The sequence below is a fragment of the Talpa europaea genome (genome assembly GCF_964194135.1).
Source record: "Talpa europaea genome assembly, chromosome: X".
Lineage (NCBI taxonomy): Eukaryota > Metazoa > Chordata > Mammalia > Eulipotyphla > Talpidae > Talpa > Talpa europaea.
The window spans coordinates 52,815,408-52,829,001 of NC_140081.1; the positions used below are offsets into that span (position 1 = coordinate 52,815,408).

A 13,594-nucleotide genomic window follows, 5' to 3' on the forward strand; every position below is an offset into this window, starting at 1 on the left:
ATAATTTTCATTCACCTAGTATGAAATATATTTATGAAATGATATTAGGATGACATCGAGACTTACAAAGATTAAGATTATAATGTGTAATAAAATATTATTTTATGCATTTATACTCTACTAATCAAAGCAGTGATCTTTTGAGATCTCTATTCCACAAAATTACAAAATTTTATATTCCACAAGATTATAAGATTTTATATTCTTTACATCTATGATACTGACAGTTTTCATTTTCAGAAAAAATTAAAGGTTTATTTATGATTCTTATAAAGTTGAACTGCTGAAACTTGTTCATTGAAATATCTTGACTTATATTCATGCTTTATGTCCCTGCATTTATATTAAAAATTCAAACACAGGGGCCTCCCCGGTGGCACAGAAGGTTGAGCGCAGTGCTGTGAAGCTGTCCACAGCCTCTGCAGCGTGGTTTCCATTCCCGGACGGCCAGGGAGAAACCCACATGGTGTGGCAGACCTCTCCTGCCTCGCCCACTGCTTCGCTCAGCAGTATCGTTGGTCCGTCTACCTGTTCTGCTCACTGTTCTGTCTCTAGTGAAGTCTCTCACCCTCCCGTGTATCTGACCTGTACCCCAGTTCTTGTATAAATGAATAAATCTTAAAAAAAAAAAAGTTCACATACAAGTGAAAATGGAAAAGCTGCCAATACCTGATTTCTGTCCCCTATTTTTCCACTTGCATGCTATACTTAGGTAAACTTTGACCACATTGGGGGAAAAAATCTAACCTTTTTTTTTTGAGAATGAAATGTTTCCTATCATAGTGGATCCTACTAAAAATGGAGCGACCATACGACCCGGCAATTCCACTACTAGGCATCTACCCAAAGGACACAAAAACATTAATTCAAAAGAACACCTATACATCTATGTTTACTGCAGCACTACTTACAATAGGTAAAACCTGGAAACAACCCAAATGCCCAAAAATAGATGACTGGATCAAGAAGATGTGGCATATATACACAATGTTATTATTCAGCAATCAAAAACAATAAATTCATGTCATCCGCCGCAATGTAGATGGAACTAGAAGGAATTATGCTCAGTGAAATAAGCCAGAAGGAAAAAGAAAAATATGATACTGACAGTTTTTACAGAAAAAGGACTCTAAAAACTTACAGGCCAAGAAAATTTAAAAAATATTGGCAAGATAGAAAAAGTAGAAGAAAGATATTATTTATAAAACTATGGGAACATTTACTTAATGTAAAAATATTCTACTTCCCACTCCTGCCTCTCAAAGTTGTGAAAATCTTACCTTTGGCATCCCGTAACAGAGATTGCCGACCAACGCCTAGTAATGTCTGTACCCCAGGAACACTCTGAGGGATCTCCTTATCTAGTAAGGGACCAATCCGCTCACAAATTTTAAGGAGGTAGTCTGGAGGAATGTGTGCATTGGCTGCCACCTAAAAAGCATAAATAAAGCACATTAAAAACAAATTTGGTTAAAGAAAATCTAGACCATTATCAAATTGTTCCATCCAAAATGGATCAAACAATAATTTTAAATTACAGAAAAAATAAAGTAACATTATGAATATGTAATACTTAAGCCAAATTTAAGAAACAACTACAAAAATTATGTACATTTAAATGATATGGTAACATTTAAATGATGTGGCACTCTTACTTTTACATGGCTTGATTTAAAACATTTATCAGTCATTCTTATGAAATAAGTGTTACAAAAGCGAAAGTAAGCATGCCTAAAACCCTATAAGTACAAAGATGATGATTCTAATACTTGATTTATTCAGTAGTAATAATGAAATGATCAAGAATCAGAGGATGTATTCTGCCTGTTCTGCTCCCCACTCTGTCTCTGGTGAATCCTCTCATGCCCCACACCTCTGGCCTACACCCCAGTTCTTCTATGCATAAATAAATAAATCTTTAGAAAAAGAATCCAGGATCTATATTGTATACAAATAAGAATGCAAACAAAAGGTATTGCAGGAATCTCACTCAAATCACTTTAGGATTAACAAAAGCCATTTGCATAATAAAGCAGAATCATTTTTCCTAGAAAAGTTAACTGGTTTTTAAGAGTATCAAATTAATGATTTTATAAATACTTGTGATGTGAACAACTGAGATATGTACTCAAAATTCATTACAACAATAACTTATTTTTCATTACAACAATAACTTATTTTTACACAAGTAAATTTTTGAAGTTGGCTAAAATGTGTAGAGATGAGACAATAAAACAACAGAACTGTGTCTAATTACATACACATACACACACACCCCATCACATAGGACATACATCAACATATTAACACCAGGTCAAGAACAAAACACAGTAATTTTTTAAGTCATCCCTAATGATCACCATGAGAGAAGAGATTGTGTGTTCTGTTCAGTGCTGTATTCCTAGAATCCAGAATAGTGCCTGGTATTAAGTTAAGCAGAAATCAATAAATATTTGTTCAATGAATCAATGAATTAATAAAAACCAAAGTTCAGCCTATCTATAAGTAATGGCACATGAAATCATAGAGGAAAAGTTTTAGATTCTCACATCAGAGTACATTTTTAGCTTCCTGGAAAACACAAGTGGTTACAATCCAACAGGTATTCAGAACTCTGGGAATAAGTGATTCTTTTGTAATTTTTTTTTAATTTCCTGCCTATTATTTTTTTGTAAGTCCCTGCAAAAACCAATTATAATCTACCAAGATAACTGGGGCCTGGGCAACTGACATAATGCTCATGAAGAACGGCAACTTAACCTGTTTGTTTTTTTCCTTGCCTTGATTACTTTATAAGGTTTTGCTTCTGGTTTAGGGACAAAGAATATGCCAAATGTTTCCAATTATTTCTCACATCTCTATTTTTTATTTTCCCAGAAAATAACTACAAAGAGCTATCTTTCAGTAAAATATACAGGCAATATTAATGTCAAAGAGCTGAAGATTTAATCTAAAAAAAAAATTTGGTACATATAGAAACTGATATCCTAAAATCCTAACTTAAGTATAATTCATACTCTCACCATTATGACATGTTCTAAAATATGTCTGCATATAGTTAGTAACCCTGAAAATATCACAAAGATAAAATACTGTACATTAACATCTAGTTTATGCCCTTTCCTCTCCCCATCCCCAACACTATCCTGAATAGACACGGCTTCTGAGATCAGCCAATACATTTTCATCAAGTAAATGCTATATAAAGGCTTTACATAGGATGATAGTTGATGTCTTTACTGGCATTTTCTATTTTGTCAGTTTCATTTTCTTCATCCAATTAACATCTCACAAAAATCTAATGACCCTAGAAATTTTGAAATATCTAGCAATATATAATCCAGAAAAATGGAAACTCTCTAAATGGGAATTTTTAGAATTGTCCTTCTACTGGTAAGCCTGTCAGAATTACATCTTAAACTGACATCTTAAGCCCCCTAGATATTTCATTTTATAAAAATGATTTTCAGCTAATTATGTAAGAAATTTTATCAATCCACAGTAATAACTCAAAACTACAGAATCATTAACTAAGCAACTAAACTGAGGTTTATCCACTCACACCCCAAATTTCTCATCTTTGAAGATTTGTATTATAAATTAGTAAATAAATTTCACAAATTTGGTATTTACTCTCTTCAATAAAAATTGCACACTTTCTTAGTGGTTCCAATCAAAAAGTCCATAACTCTAGAATCAACAAAATTTTATTATTTTTTTTCTTTTTTTAAGGATTTATTTATTTATGCGTACAAGAACTGGGGTACAGGCCAGCAGTGTGGGGGTGAGAGAATTCACCATAGGCAGAGAGGGGAGCAGAATGGGCAGAGTGAATGGAATACTCGCCCAGAACAGTGGGCGAGTCAGGAGAGGTCTGCTGTGTCATGTGGGTAGCTCCCTGGCCTGGGATCAAACTCGTGCTGCAGTGCCTGTGGATAGCTTCAAAGGTTGTGTCTTAACCCCTTGCGCCACCAGGGAGGCCATTATTTTTTTTTTTTTAAGATTTATTTATTTATTTATTTGATTATTTATACAAGCACTGGGTACAGTCAGAAGCGTGGGAGGGTAAGAGAATTCACCAGAGCCAGAGCGGGGAGCTGAGCAGGCAGAAGGACCGAAGTACACTGCTGAGGGGAGCAGCGGGCGGCAGGAGAGGTCTGCGCGCCATGTGGGACCCTCCTCCGGTGGCCGGGGAGCAGCTGGGGATCGAACCAGCGCTGCAGAGGCCGCGGGAAGCTTTGCAACCCAGTGCTCAACCGCTGCACCACCGGGGAGGTCCAATTTTTTTAAGTTTAGTATGAAGCTTTTTTGTTTTCAGATTTTTTTTTTTTATTTATACAAGAACTGGGGTATAGGTCAGAGGTGCGGGAGGGTGAGAAGTGGACAGGAATATGGGTCCCCATGGTCACAGTACCAAATTAAGCATGTTGAAGAATTATAAAGGTAGTTAATGGAAAGACTGTAAAAAATAAAAATAATTTAAAATTTGAATAACTGATAGAAAAATAAATGAAAGCTACATTATAACTCTTCTTGATAAGGATGACCTAAAGAGAAAAATCTAACATTTGAATTACCACACTAGTACCAATTTGACAACTGAAAATACCAGAGAGATTACTGAGATTATCCTACTCATCATAATTAATTAAAAGGAATAAAGCCGGACACTGATAAAAATTCAAAGGTACCTAATCTCAGGGGGGCCAGACCTCTACCAAGAGCTACATTTGACATACTTACTAATTTTCAAATAGCAATGATGTTATTTTTACTTGTCTGTTAGAACAGGGCTCAAACAAGTAAGTCTAAAAAAGCAAATATTAACAGAGAATTGTTAGTGTCCTCTTTCCTAAGAAGAATCAAACTAGAAAAATATGCTATAGAAGTAGAATGCAACATTTTGTTTGAGATTTTTACTTTGGCCAGGGGTAGGGAAATAGAGGAGGCATATACAAAAAGTCACCTTATTTAAGATTAAAAGACAGAAAACAAATTTTGAAAAAGACATCAAAGTTTTAAATATATCAATTTGAGAGCCTACATTATTCAGGCTCTAAAATATACTAGCTGTTCTAGCAATGTGATAGAGTAGAAAGGACTGAGATTTGAATTTTCCAGCATCCCCTGCTCCCAATTAATGTGATCTGCAATATTACATGGTCTTTCTGAGCCTGAACATCCTCATCTGTAAAGGAGGGAATAATGGTTACCACCTCGTATGATTTGGTTAAAACAAAAAATCATACTCAAGCATTCAGAGATGACAATGGAAAGAATATTAAATTGGTGCCTAAGGGAACCCACAGTCCGTGGAAGAAATAAACAAGTAAATGGAAACAAATCAAAACTACAAAACTCCTAAGGAAGCAAAGAAGTACAGTAACCAATTTGGCCTGGGTATAAGTTCATATCCAACTTCACACTTGAAGGAAAAGTAAAAGTTCACAGTACAGGCACAGGAAAGGGAGAGAGAGCATTAGCACTGCAAAACTCCTACCCAACAAACATACTCTACACAGTCACTAGCAAAAAATATATCCTCAATGTTTAAGATGCTCCTCCAAAATGTTAAAAAATAAAAAGCAATATGAAACTCTATCTAGAGAATTATCTGACTTTTTTTTTAAAGATTTGTTTATTTATTTATTTATTTATTACTTATTTATACAAGCACTGGGCACAGTCAGAAGTGCGGGTGAGTAAGAGAATTCAACAGAGCCAGAGCGGGGAGCAGAGCAGGCAGAAGGACCGAAGTACACAGCTGAGGGGAGCAGCGGGCGGCAGGCGAGGTCTGCGCGCCATGTGGGACCCTCCTCCGGTGGCCGGGGAGCAGCCGGGGATCGAACCAGCGCTGCAGAGGCCTTGGCAGCTCCGCAACCCAGCGCCCAACCGCTGTGCCACCGGGGAGGCCCAGAAATATCTGACTTTGAAGGAAGAAAATACATACTATTAAAACAGAAACTGGAGGAAAAAAAATTAGTAAGTTTATTTTCTTCTTAATACTTCTCAATAAAATATAAATGTCTGCAAGATACCAATTTTATATATTTATAATTTAAGTGCCCATTTTAATGTTTGCTGAATTTCAAGGTGGGGAGGGAAATGCACACTGGTTAACAGGGTGGGCTACGTGTTAAGACTTCCTAACACTTCACTTTGAAAATGTTAGTCACTCTTACTAGCATTTGTTTTCATTCGTTTTAAAATTTCCTCAGAAATGAGAGCCATAGCAACCTATTTAGGCTCAAGTATTATCTGTGTTATACTGCCTCAAGAAAGCACTGCAACTACTATAACCCTGAGGGCAGAAGATATCAAGACTAGCAAAGGGACCCATCCACATTCTATAAATTTGTCAGTAGAGAACACAATACCAGATTGTAGATTAAATAGGCTAAATATATATATATATATACATATATATATAATGAAATGCTATTAACAAAAGCTAAGAAAATTGAACAACTTAATAACTAAGGGCCAGATAAAGTATCATGGTAAATACTAAAGGACATGAGAAAACACTTTCAACAAGGTAATTTAAAATACAAAAAAATATCAACAATGTACAGAGTAAGTTCAGAAGAAGAGATTAGGATCCCTACCTCCCACTTCTTGAAAGAGTGAATTTTACACCAGCATCACACTGAACTTCTCTTCTATAATCCAACACAAATGACACTAAATATCTTTTGACCCTATAATTTCTCGTTTGAATTAAAAATCGTACTTCAAAATACTCATTTTGGATTCAATTCTGAAACTTCTTACTTTCAATTTTTATTGCATACTGGTTTGTAAAGTTATATATATATATATATATATATATATATATATATATATGGGGTGTATAGCATTACAAATCAACATCTGTGTAATATCGTATTTTTCTCACCACCAGAATTCTAGTTTCCATCCTTCACCACACATTTGACCACACTTGCCCAATGTACCCACCAAGCTTTCCTTTTTCCTTCTGGTAATCACTATATATTTTGTTTTTACAGTTTCAAGAGTTCATATTTGTTTTGCTTGTTCATTTGTGTTTCTTCATTATCTTCCACATATGAGTGAAATCATATGGTGTTTGTCTTTCTCCCTCTGACTTGACTTTAGAACAATACACTCTAGAGTCATAATTGTTGCACAGGTAATGTTTCATTTTTTTTAATACCTGGGTAGTATTCCATTGTGTGAATAATGTTACTTTTTGATATGACCTTTATGCTATAAAATATTAAGAAAATTAAGTGGTGCTTATTAGCTAAGAAAATCAAATTCTGGGACCATAGGTCTCCAGATTTTCCTTATGTCCTATTTTTAAAATAGTTACTAATTTGTTTATACAACATTTTCAATTAACAAAATACATTCTTACATATTTAACTCATTTGGTACACAGCAATTGTCTAAAACAGCACAGATTTTTATTTCATAAATGAGGAAATCAAATCTCTTGAGAGGTTATCACTCAGTAAGTAAAAACTATCTTCCAGACTGTATTTCATGGTCTTTTCCACTCCCCACAAAATGCTATGTAAGAAAAGTCAAGCAAGGGCATCTCTAATATGACACAAATACGAAAGTGCCTTTAAATTATTATTTTTCTCCCTATTAAAATCTTATCATTAATTGACCAAATATATCAGTAAAATGAGACAAACACAAATTAAACAACTATTCAAATTTGATGAAAGGATTTTCAGGACAAAATTTTATTAAAAAAAAAAATATTACTCCCTACTTTGCTTTTCTTAATACCATCTCATTTGTATTGAGACACCAGTTTTCCTAGGATTAATGATAAATTTCCAAAATGATTTTATCTTTAAAAGTATGTTCCTACATTCCAGGTGTGAAAAATAAATAAAAGTCAAGGGTCAAGCCAGACAAATAGTTAAAACAAAAGTATTACAAAAAATCAGCATATACACATTGCTGAATCAAGTCAGTAGTAATACTAGCTACCATACATTGATTGTTCTCTGCCATAATACCTATCAGCACTATATCCACACTGGGTTGAGCAGGGCATGCTTTTTGCTTTCCCATGGTGCATTCTGTTCTTCCTAACTATGATTGTGTGTCCACATACCAGTTAATAAATTACACATACTTAAACCGCTTCCATACCTACAGATTCAATAACTATGCTACCAGCACTCAAAGATTATGTTCTAATTGTTCTAATAGACAATTCAAGCTATTACTAAATAGAGAAAAAGAGTATGGTAAGAAAAAAATACAGGTATGACTAGAATTTAAATACAGTGTTTCAAAGTAGTTGAGAATCAAATGAGAAGATGTAAAAAACTTTTAAACTTAAATATGCTATATGTAGATGCAAGTTTTTATATATGTATGTATTCTTTTTAAAAATAGTAGTGATCATACAGCCATGATAAAAGTTTTGCTTAACAGTATAAAATTGCTTCAAGTCTTTTGTGAATAAAATGGAAGGTAATACAATCTATGTCACTCCAAATGTAAGCGATAATTAGTGCTTTCAATTCTATGGGAGAAAATGATGAATAAATGTAAAAACACATACCAAACCTAAGAACAATTATGCCTTTGGTTCAGTTTTATGAGGAGTCGCCATAAAATGATTTAAACCTCTTAAAAGGTGCCATTAAAAAATGTTTCCAAGTCACTACTTCAATATGTAAAATGTCCATAATAACAAAAAATCATTCATTTAAACAAACACACAGTCCCTAATTAGTACGTTTCTCACTCCTTCAAGGAAGAAGCAATAACATAGTGATCAGACTGACAGGGCCACCAGAAATGAAAGGACATCTGTAATTATTTAAATTATCTATCTTAAGATGAATTTCAAAAAGCAAATCTAATTCTATTAAGTTGTTAATAACAGTGAAGTAGAAAATTAAAAAAAAAGTTCAGATCAAACTTCAAAAACAATCATCATGAATTCAAAATTCTCCATCACTACCAAAAATTTCTAAAATTAATTTAGATTGTTTTATTTTGAATGCCATATTCAAAAACCTTTAGAATTCATCATAAATATAAATATATTTCACTTATAGAGTCAGGTTTTAAAAGGCATTTTAGATCTGGATTTGTCAATACTGGTCTGCCAGTAGCTTTACCAAAAAAGCACCTTCTCCTGCGTTCCAAATTATAAGTAAAACACTAAATCAGATTTAAGAAGAAAGAAAGGGGGATTTCTAGAACATATAGTAGTAACAGTAATGAAGTACTGAAGAAATCTAACTTACTATTATCTTAATATCCTTCTGGATAAATCAAGTTAAACAGTACAATTAATTCAACCAGAACCATATATATGTGTGTGTGTATATATATATGTATATGTATGTGTGTGTATATATATAAGTATATATATGGACAGAAAGGCAGGATTTTTGTTTCGAATGAGTAGTAAAAACACAGTTATGCAACCCCCAATTTAGTATGTCATATCTTTGTTCATAGTCCTTTATACACTTTCATTCTTTTTAAACCTCAGTATGTAGTATTTGAAGTGCTGCTATATAACGTAACATTATCAGACTGTACGCTATACTAATACTTTGCCCTAAATTTCAATACAAAAACCCGCAGCTAAATCAAAAATCAACACTGTATAAACGCATTGTTCTGATAACACTTAAAAAAATACTCCAAGAAAACACCCATCTCTCCCACAATAAAGCCACTCAAAATCTGAGAGGTCAAATATGAAATAATTTTAATCAAAAATACAACTGGTGAATACTCAGTTTCCAGCCATTACACTTCTTTTCCTTCTGTTAAAATTCTCACTCAGTCCTGTCCTATCTTCCCTTAACAAAGAAATCTTTGGTAGAGAACGAGCATTTTGCATCAAAATATTGGATCCCAATGTGAAAAAATGAAAACCTAAGTGTACAACATAAAAAATTTAAATTAGGGGCCTCCCCGGTGGCTCAGTGGTTGAGCACTGGGTTGTGAAGCAGCGCCTGTTGGATCCCCCGATCCCGGGCTGCTCCCCGGCCACCAGAGGAGGGACCCACATGGCGCTCAGACCTCTCTGGCCGCCCGCAGACCTCTCCTGCCGCCCGCTGCTCCCCTCAGCAGTGTACTTCGGTCCTTCTGCCTGCTCTGCTCCCTGCTCTGGCTCTGGTGAATTCTCTCACCCTCCCTCGCTTCTGACTGTACCCAGTGTTTGTATGAATAAATAAATAAATCTTTTAAAAAATTAAATTAAAAACAAAAACAATATACTATCTTTAGATTATGTTCAAACAATAGAAGAAATTCTCTGTATATAAAGTTTTAAAACGTATAAGGAAACAAACACAGAAAAAAAAAAGAAAAAGAAAAGGTGAAAAGCAAGTATATGTAGGGATATAAAAATGGATTAACATAACTGGTTCAAGTTAAGCCCCTCTACAAACGGAAGAAAAGAGGTGATTAAGTCAAGTAGAGGCTATTTTCACCTATTAAAGCCACCGAAAGATTAAAAAATATAAAACTCCCTCTAAGTATCTAGGATGGTGACATAATAAATTAGTACAATCTTACAAGATGAGACTTTCTGACCTGATAACTCCCCTTCAGAACTATAGCCCAGGAAAAACGATCCACACACACACAGCAGAAAGGCTACTTAATTATGCAAAGATAATGAAAAACTGGAAGTAACCCAAATGCTACACTCAGCTCAAATCAAAGCAAGTTAAAAACAACTGAATCTTTTTCTACCATTAAAATAGAAATGACTATTCAAATATAGATAAGTATATGTACAGAAAATACAAACCATAGAATGAACATTGATTACAATTACAGAACAATATGCCATTAAAATATAAGGAAAGGAAATCCAATTATATCAGTTTTGTTTTTTGTATTTTTGTATGTGGTTAAGAGACTCCATATTTTTAATTATTTTAATGTTCACTTATTTCATCACTGTCAAGTTGATTTTTATAGTGTTTTACTTTTTAAGTTTCCTTTTGCCACCTGCCTAAAATGGTGTGTTTAGACACAAATGTAAACGAAAACATTTTCAATACACCTCAGTATAAAACTGTATCTTTAAAACCACATTAGTCATAAAGTGTTAAAACATATTAGTATAGTTACTGTTGGTTTTGCACCTTTTTTGACAAGACTTAAGTTCAACAAAAGGTCTGACTACAAATTAAATAAACTGAGAATACATGCAGATTTTCAGAAATAATTTTTATCCATCGCAGAATTTTTCACCATTAACAGTACAGTGAGCTTATCCTTATCACAATTTTCATTTTGTGATTTGCAAAAAATAAGAAAAATTTAGTGACTAGATTTAGTAACAATTAACATGGCCTCATTATTTTAATAAAAAGAAGTATCAAATGAACAACGAAGCAATTTAAATATTGTTTTTAAAAAGTTTAAATCAGTGTATTTACATTTAGAGTTCCACTTCCCTTTAACTTTGTCCAATATTCTTCCACTTAAATCTCATTATAGCTGAATTAACACTTTAGCAACATCACTTCTTTCTCCTTTCATTCCCTTCCAATTCACAGTGCTAGTGGGTAACACAAGAGAACTTCTTCCCAAAAATAAAAAAAACCTTTTTTGTGCGTGTCAAGACTTAACAGAAGATACATTTACACTATAAATCATTTTACAGGAAAAACAACACAGTTCCACGCTTTGGGTATATTCTATTTTAAAATATGACCATTGTTGTCGCCTTGAAAACACAAAATCATGTTTTGTCAATTCTCAAAAAGGTCGTAATTTATTTAGTGAGAATTTATTAGCACGAATGCCAATTTAATGATCTGATGAAATATTTCTCTAAAATCTGAGAGAGGCGATTCTGTTTTTATTTGGTAGTCGAATTATCTAATCGGCACATTTTGGAATTCGCTCGATGTTCCCTATTATTTGTAATTGTGTCGCTTTTTCCCCAGTATCAGGTCGGTCCGCTCCTCTTTTCAGTCCCCACCCCCAAGGCCCCAGTTGCCCACCACCCCCGCCACCCCCCGCCCCCGCTGTTCCTTTAAAAAAAAAAAAAAGACTTAAGCCTGGCCTCAGTTCCCGTATTTCAAGCCAGGACCAACCAGAAGCCAGTTTTCTTCCACTAATCCGGAACTCCTAGCAGTTACCAACGCTGTCATTGGCCAGCGTCAGTCCTTGGTACGTGCCCCAAGATAACCCCCTGGTTTCTCTCCCTTTTCCCCCTACAAAGGGCCTTTCCCAATGTTTGTAACATATTCACTATCCACAGTCCCGCACCTCTGATAACCAACTTACATTCTTCAAAGTTTTCGGGTGGAAACAAGCGAGGCCAGGGGAGGGCAAGGTACCCTTTCTCCGACTCGCTGGGAGGGGGGAAGGGGGCAGTCGTTCTTAGACTCGGCACTAAGCTAGAGCCCCGTTGGCTGTGGGGTCAGGGGCGGGTTGGGGGAACAAGGTTGGGGGAAAGTAGAGAAAGAGTTGGGTTAAGTTGAAATGAAAACTTTACTCACCAGATCCTCGAAGCTTCTTCGGTGCTCTTTCCCCTCCCAGTCTAAGCGGCGCGGAATCAGCTGGGGGCCAGAGGAAAAGAAAGGGGGGAGGGGAGCAAACGATAAAGGCTAAACATCCACTCCCCATCAACCCGACCTAGTTTGGGTCTGTGCCCCCGACCCTTTTGCGTCCGTGTTTCTACCGGCCGGATAGCTACCGCCTCAGAGACGACGGGGGGATGGGGGATAGAGGGAGAAGGCCGAGGAGTAGGAATCCCGAAAAACCGCCTCCCGCAGGCAAAAAGAGGGGGCGAGTTAAGACCCCAGCACTATTTGCCCCTTTTGAGGGAAGAGACCGGTGCACTGCTGTGACAACAGCTATGAGTGCCCAGATCCAAGCCTCCCTCTCGGCCCCTGCCCTCCGCCCGACTTGCTCTAAGCTTTCTCCAGTCTTACCTCAACCCTTCCCCTCTTCCCAAAGGGAGACCTTACCTGATGCTCCTCGAGCTCCTGCACTAGCACCTGAGCAAAAGGGAAACATGGATATGAGGAGCAGCTCGAGCCATTAACCCATTCCTCCCTCCCTCCCTACTTAGAACCCAGCAGCTGACGGTCAAGGCCGGCCTTTCCCTCTCTCTCAGCGGAGCCACGCAACCCGCTACCTCGATTTCCCCATTGGGACCAATCCCAGCGAGTCCCAGATCTTGTGCCTCTTACCTGAGCGGATTTGTTGCATGGTCCGGACTGCAAGAATCTAGCGATCAGGTAATACAGCTCTGAAGAAAAGGGGGGAAAGAGATTGAGAAGGAGGCAAAGAAAAGAAATAGAAGCTTTTTCAAAAGAAACTGACAGCCGTCGCGCTAAGCCTCCATCCCTTTTGCCCCCGACACAGCTACCCACCAGCTTCGATCTGGGTAGGTGCCGCCGCCATCCTTTTCCCGAGGGGTTTTGGGGGCTTCGCTCCGAAGAGGCGGGTGGGGGCGCTGCCTCTATTGTGATGAAGCCCCCATGCCCAGGAGTCCCGCCGCTTCCGCCGCACTCCACGTCCCAGTTTCGGTCTCTCTCGGATTCATCGCATCACGTTTCGACCCATAGATATTCTACCCCAAGAGCTGAGGAGGCGGAGGAGGAAG

The 13,594-nt window shown here is 36.5% G+C and overlaps 1 protein-coding gene across 1 annotated transcript in view; it reads right to left on the reverse strand.

Annotated features, from left to right (window-relative positions):
- Positions 1-13,392, reverse strand: part of BRWD3 (bromodomain and WD repeat domain containing 3) — a gene marked incomplete at both ends in the record, with an annotated part of 168,940 nt that extends 155,548 nt beyond the window's left edge. The window contains 5 exons of the mRNA XM_084259146.1: positions 1,281-1,431; positions 12,483-12,542; positions 12,954-12,983; positions 13,179-13,237; positions 13,362-13,392. Of these exons, the coding sequence (XP_084115272.1) occupies positions 1,281-1,431; positions 12,483-12,542; positions 12,954-12,983; positions 13,179-13,237; positions 13,362-13,392 (331 nt within the window). The remainder of the gene's footprint in view (positions 1-1,280; positions 1,432-12,482; positions 12,543-12,953; positions 12,984-13,178; positions 13,238-13,361) is intronic.
- Between the last annotated feature and the right edge of the window lie 202 nt (positions 13,393-13,594).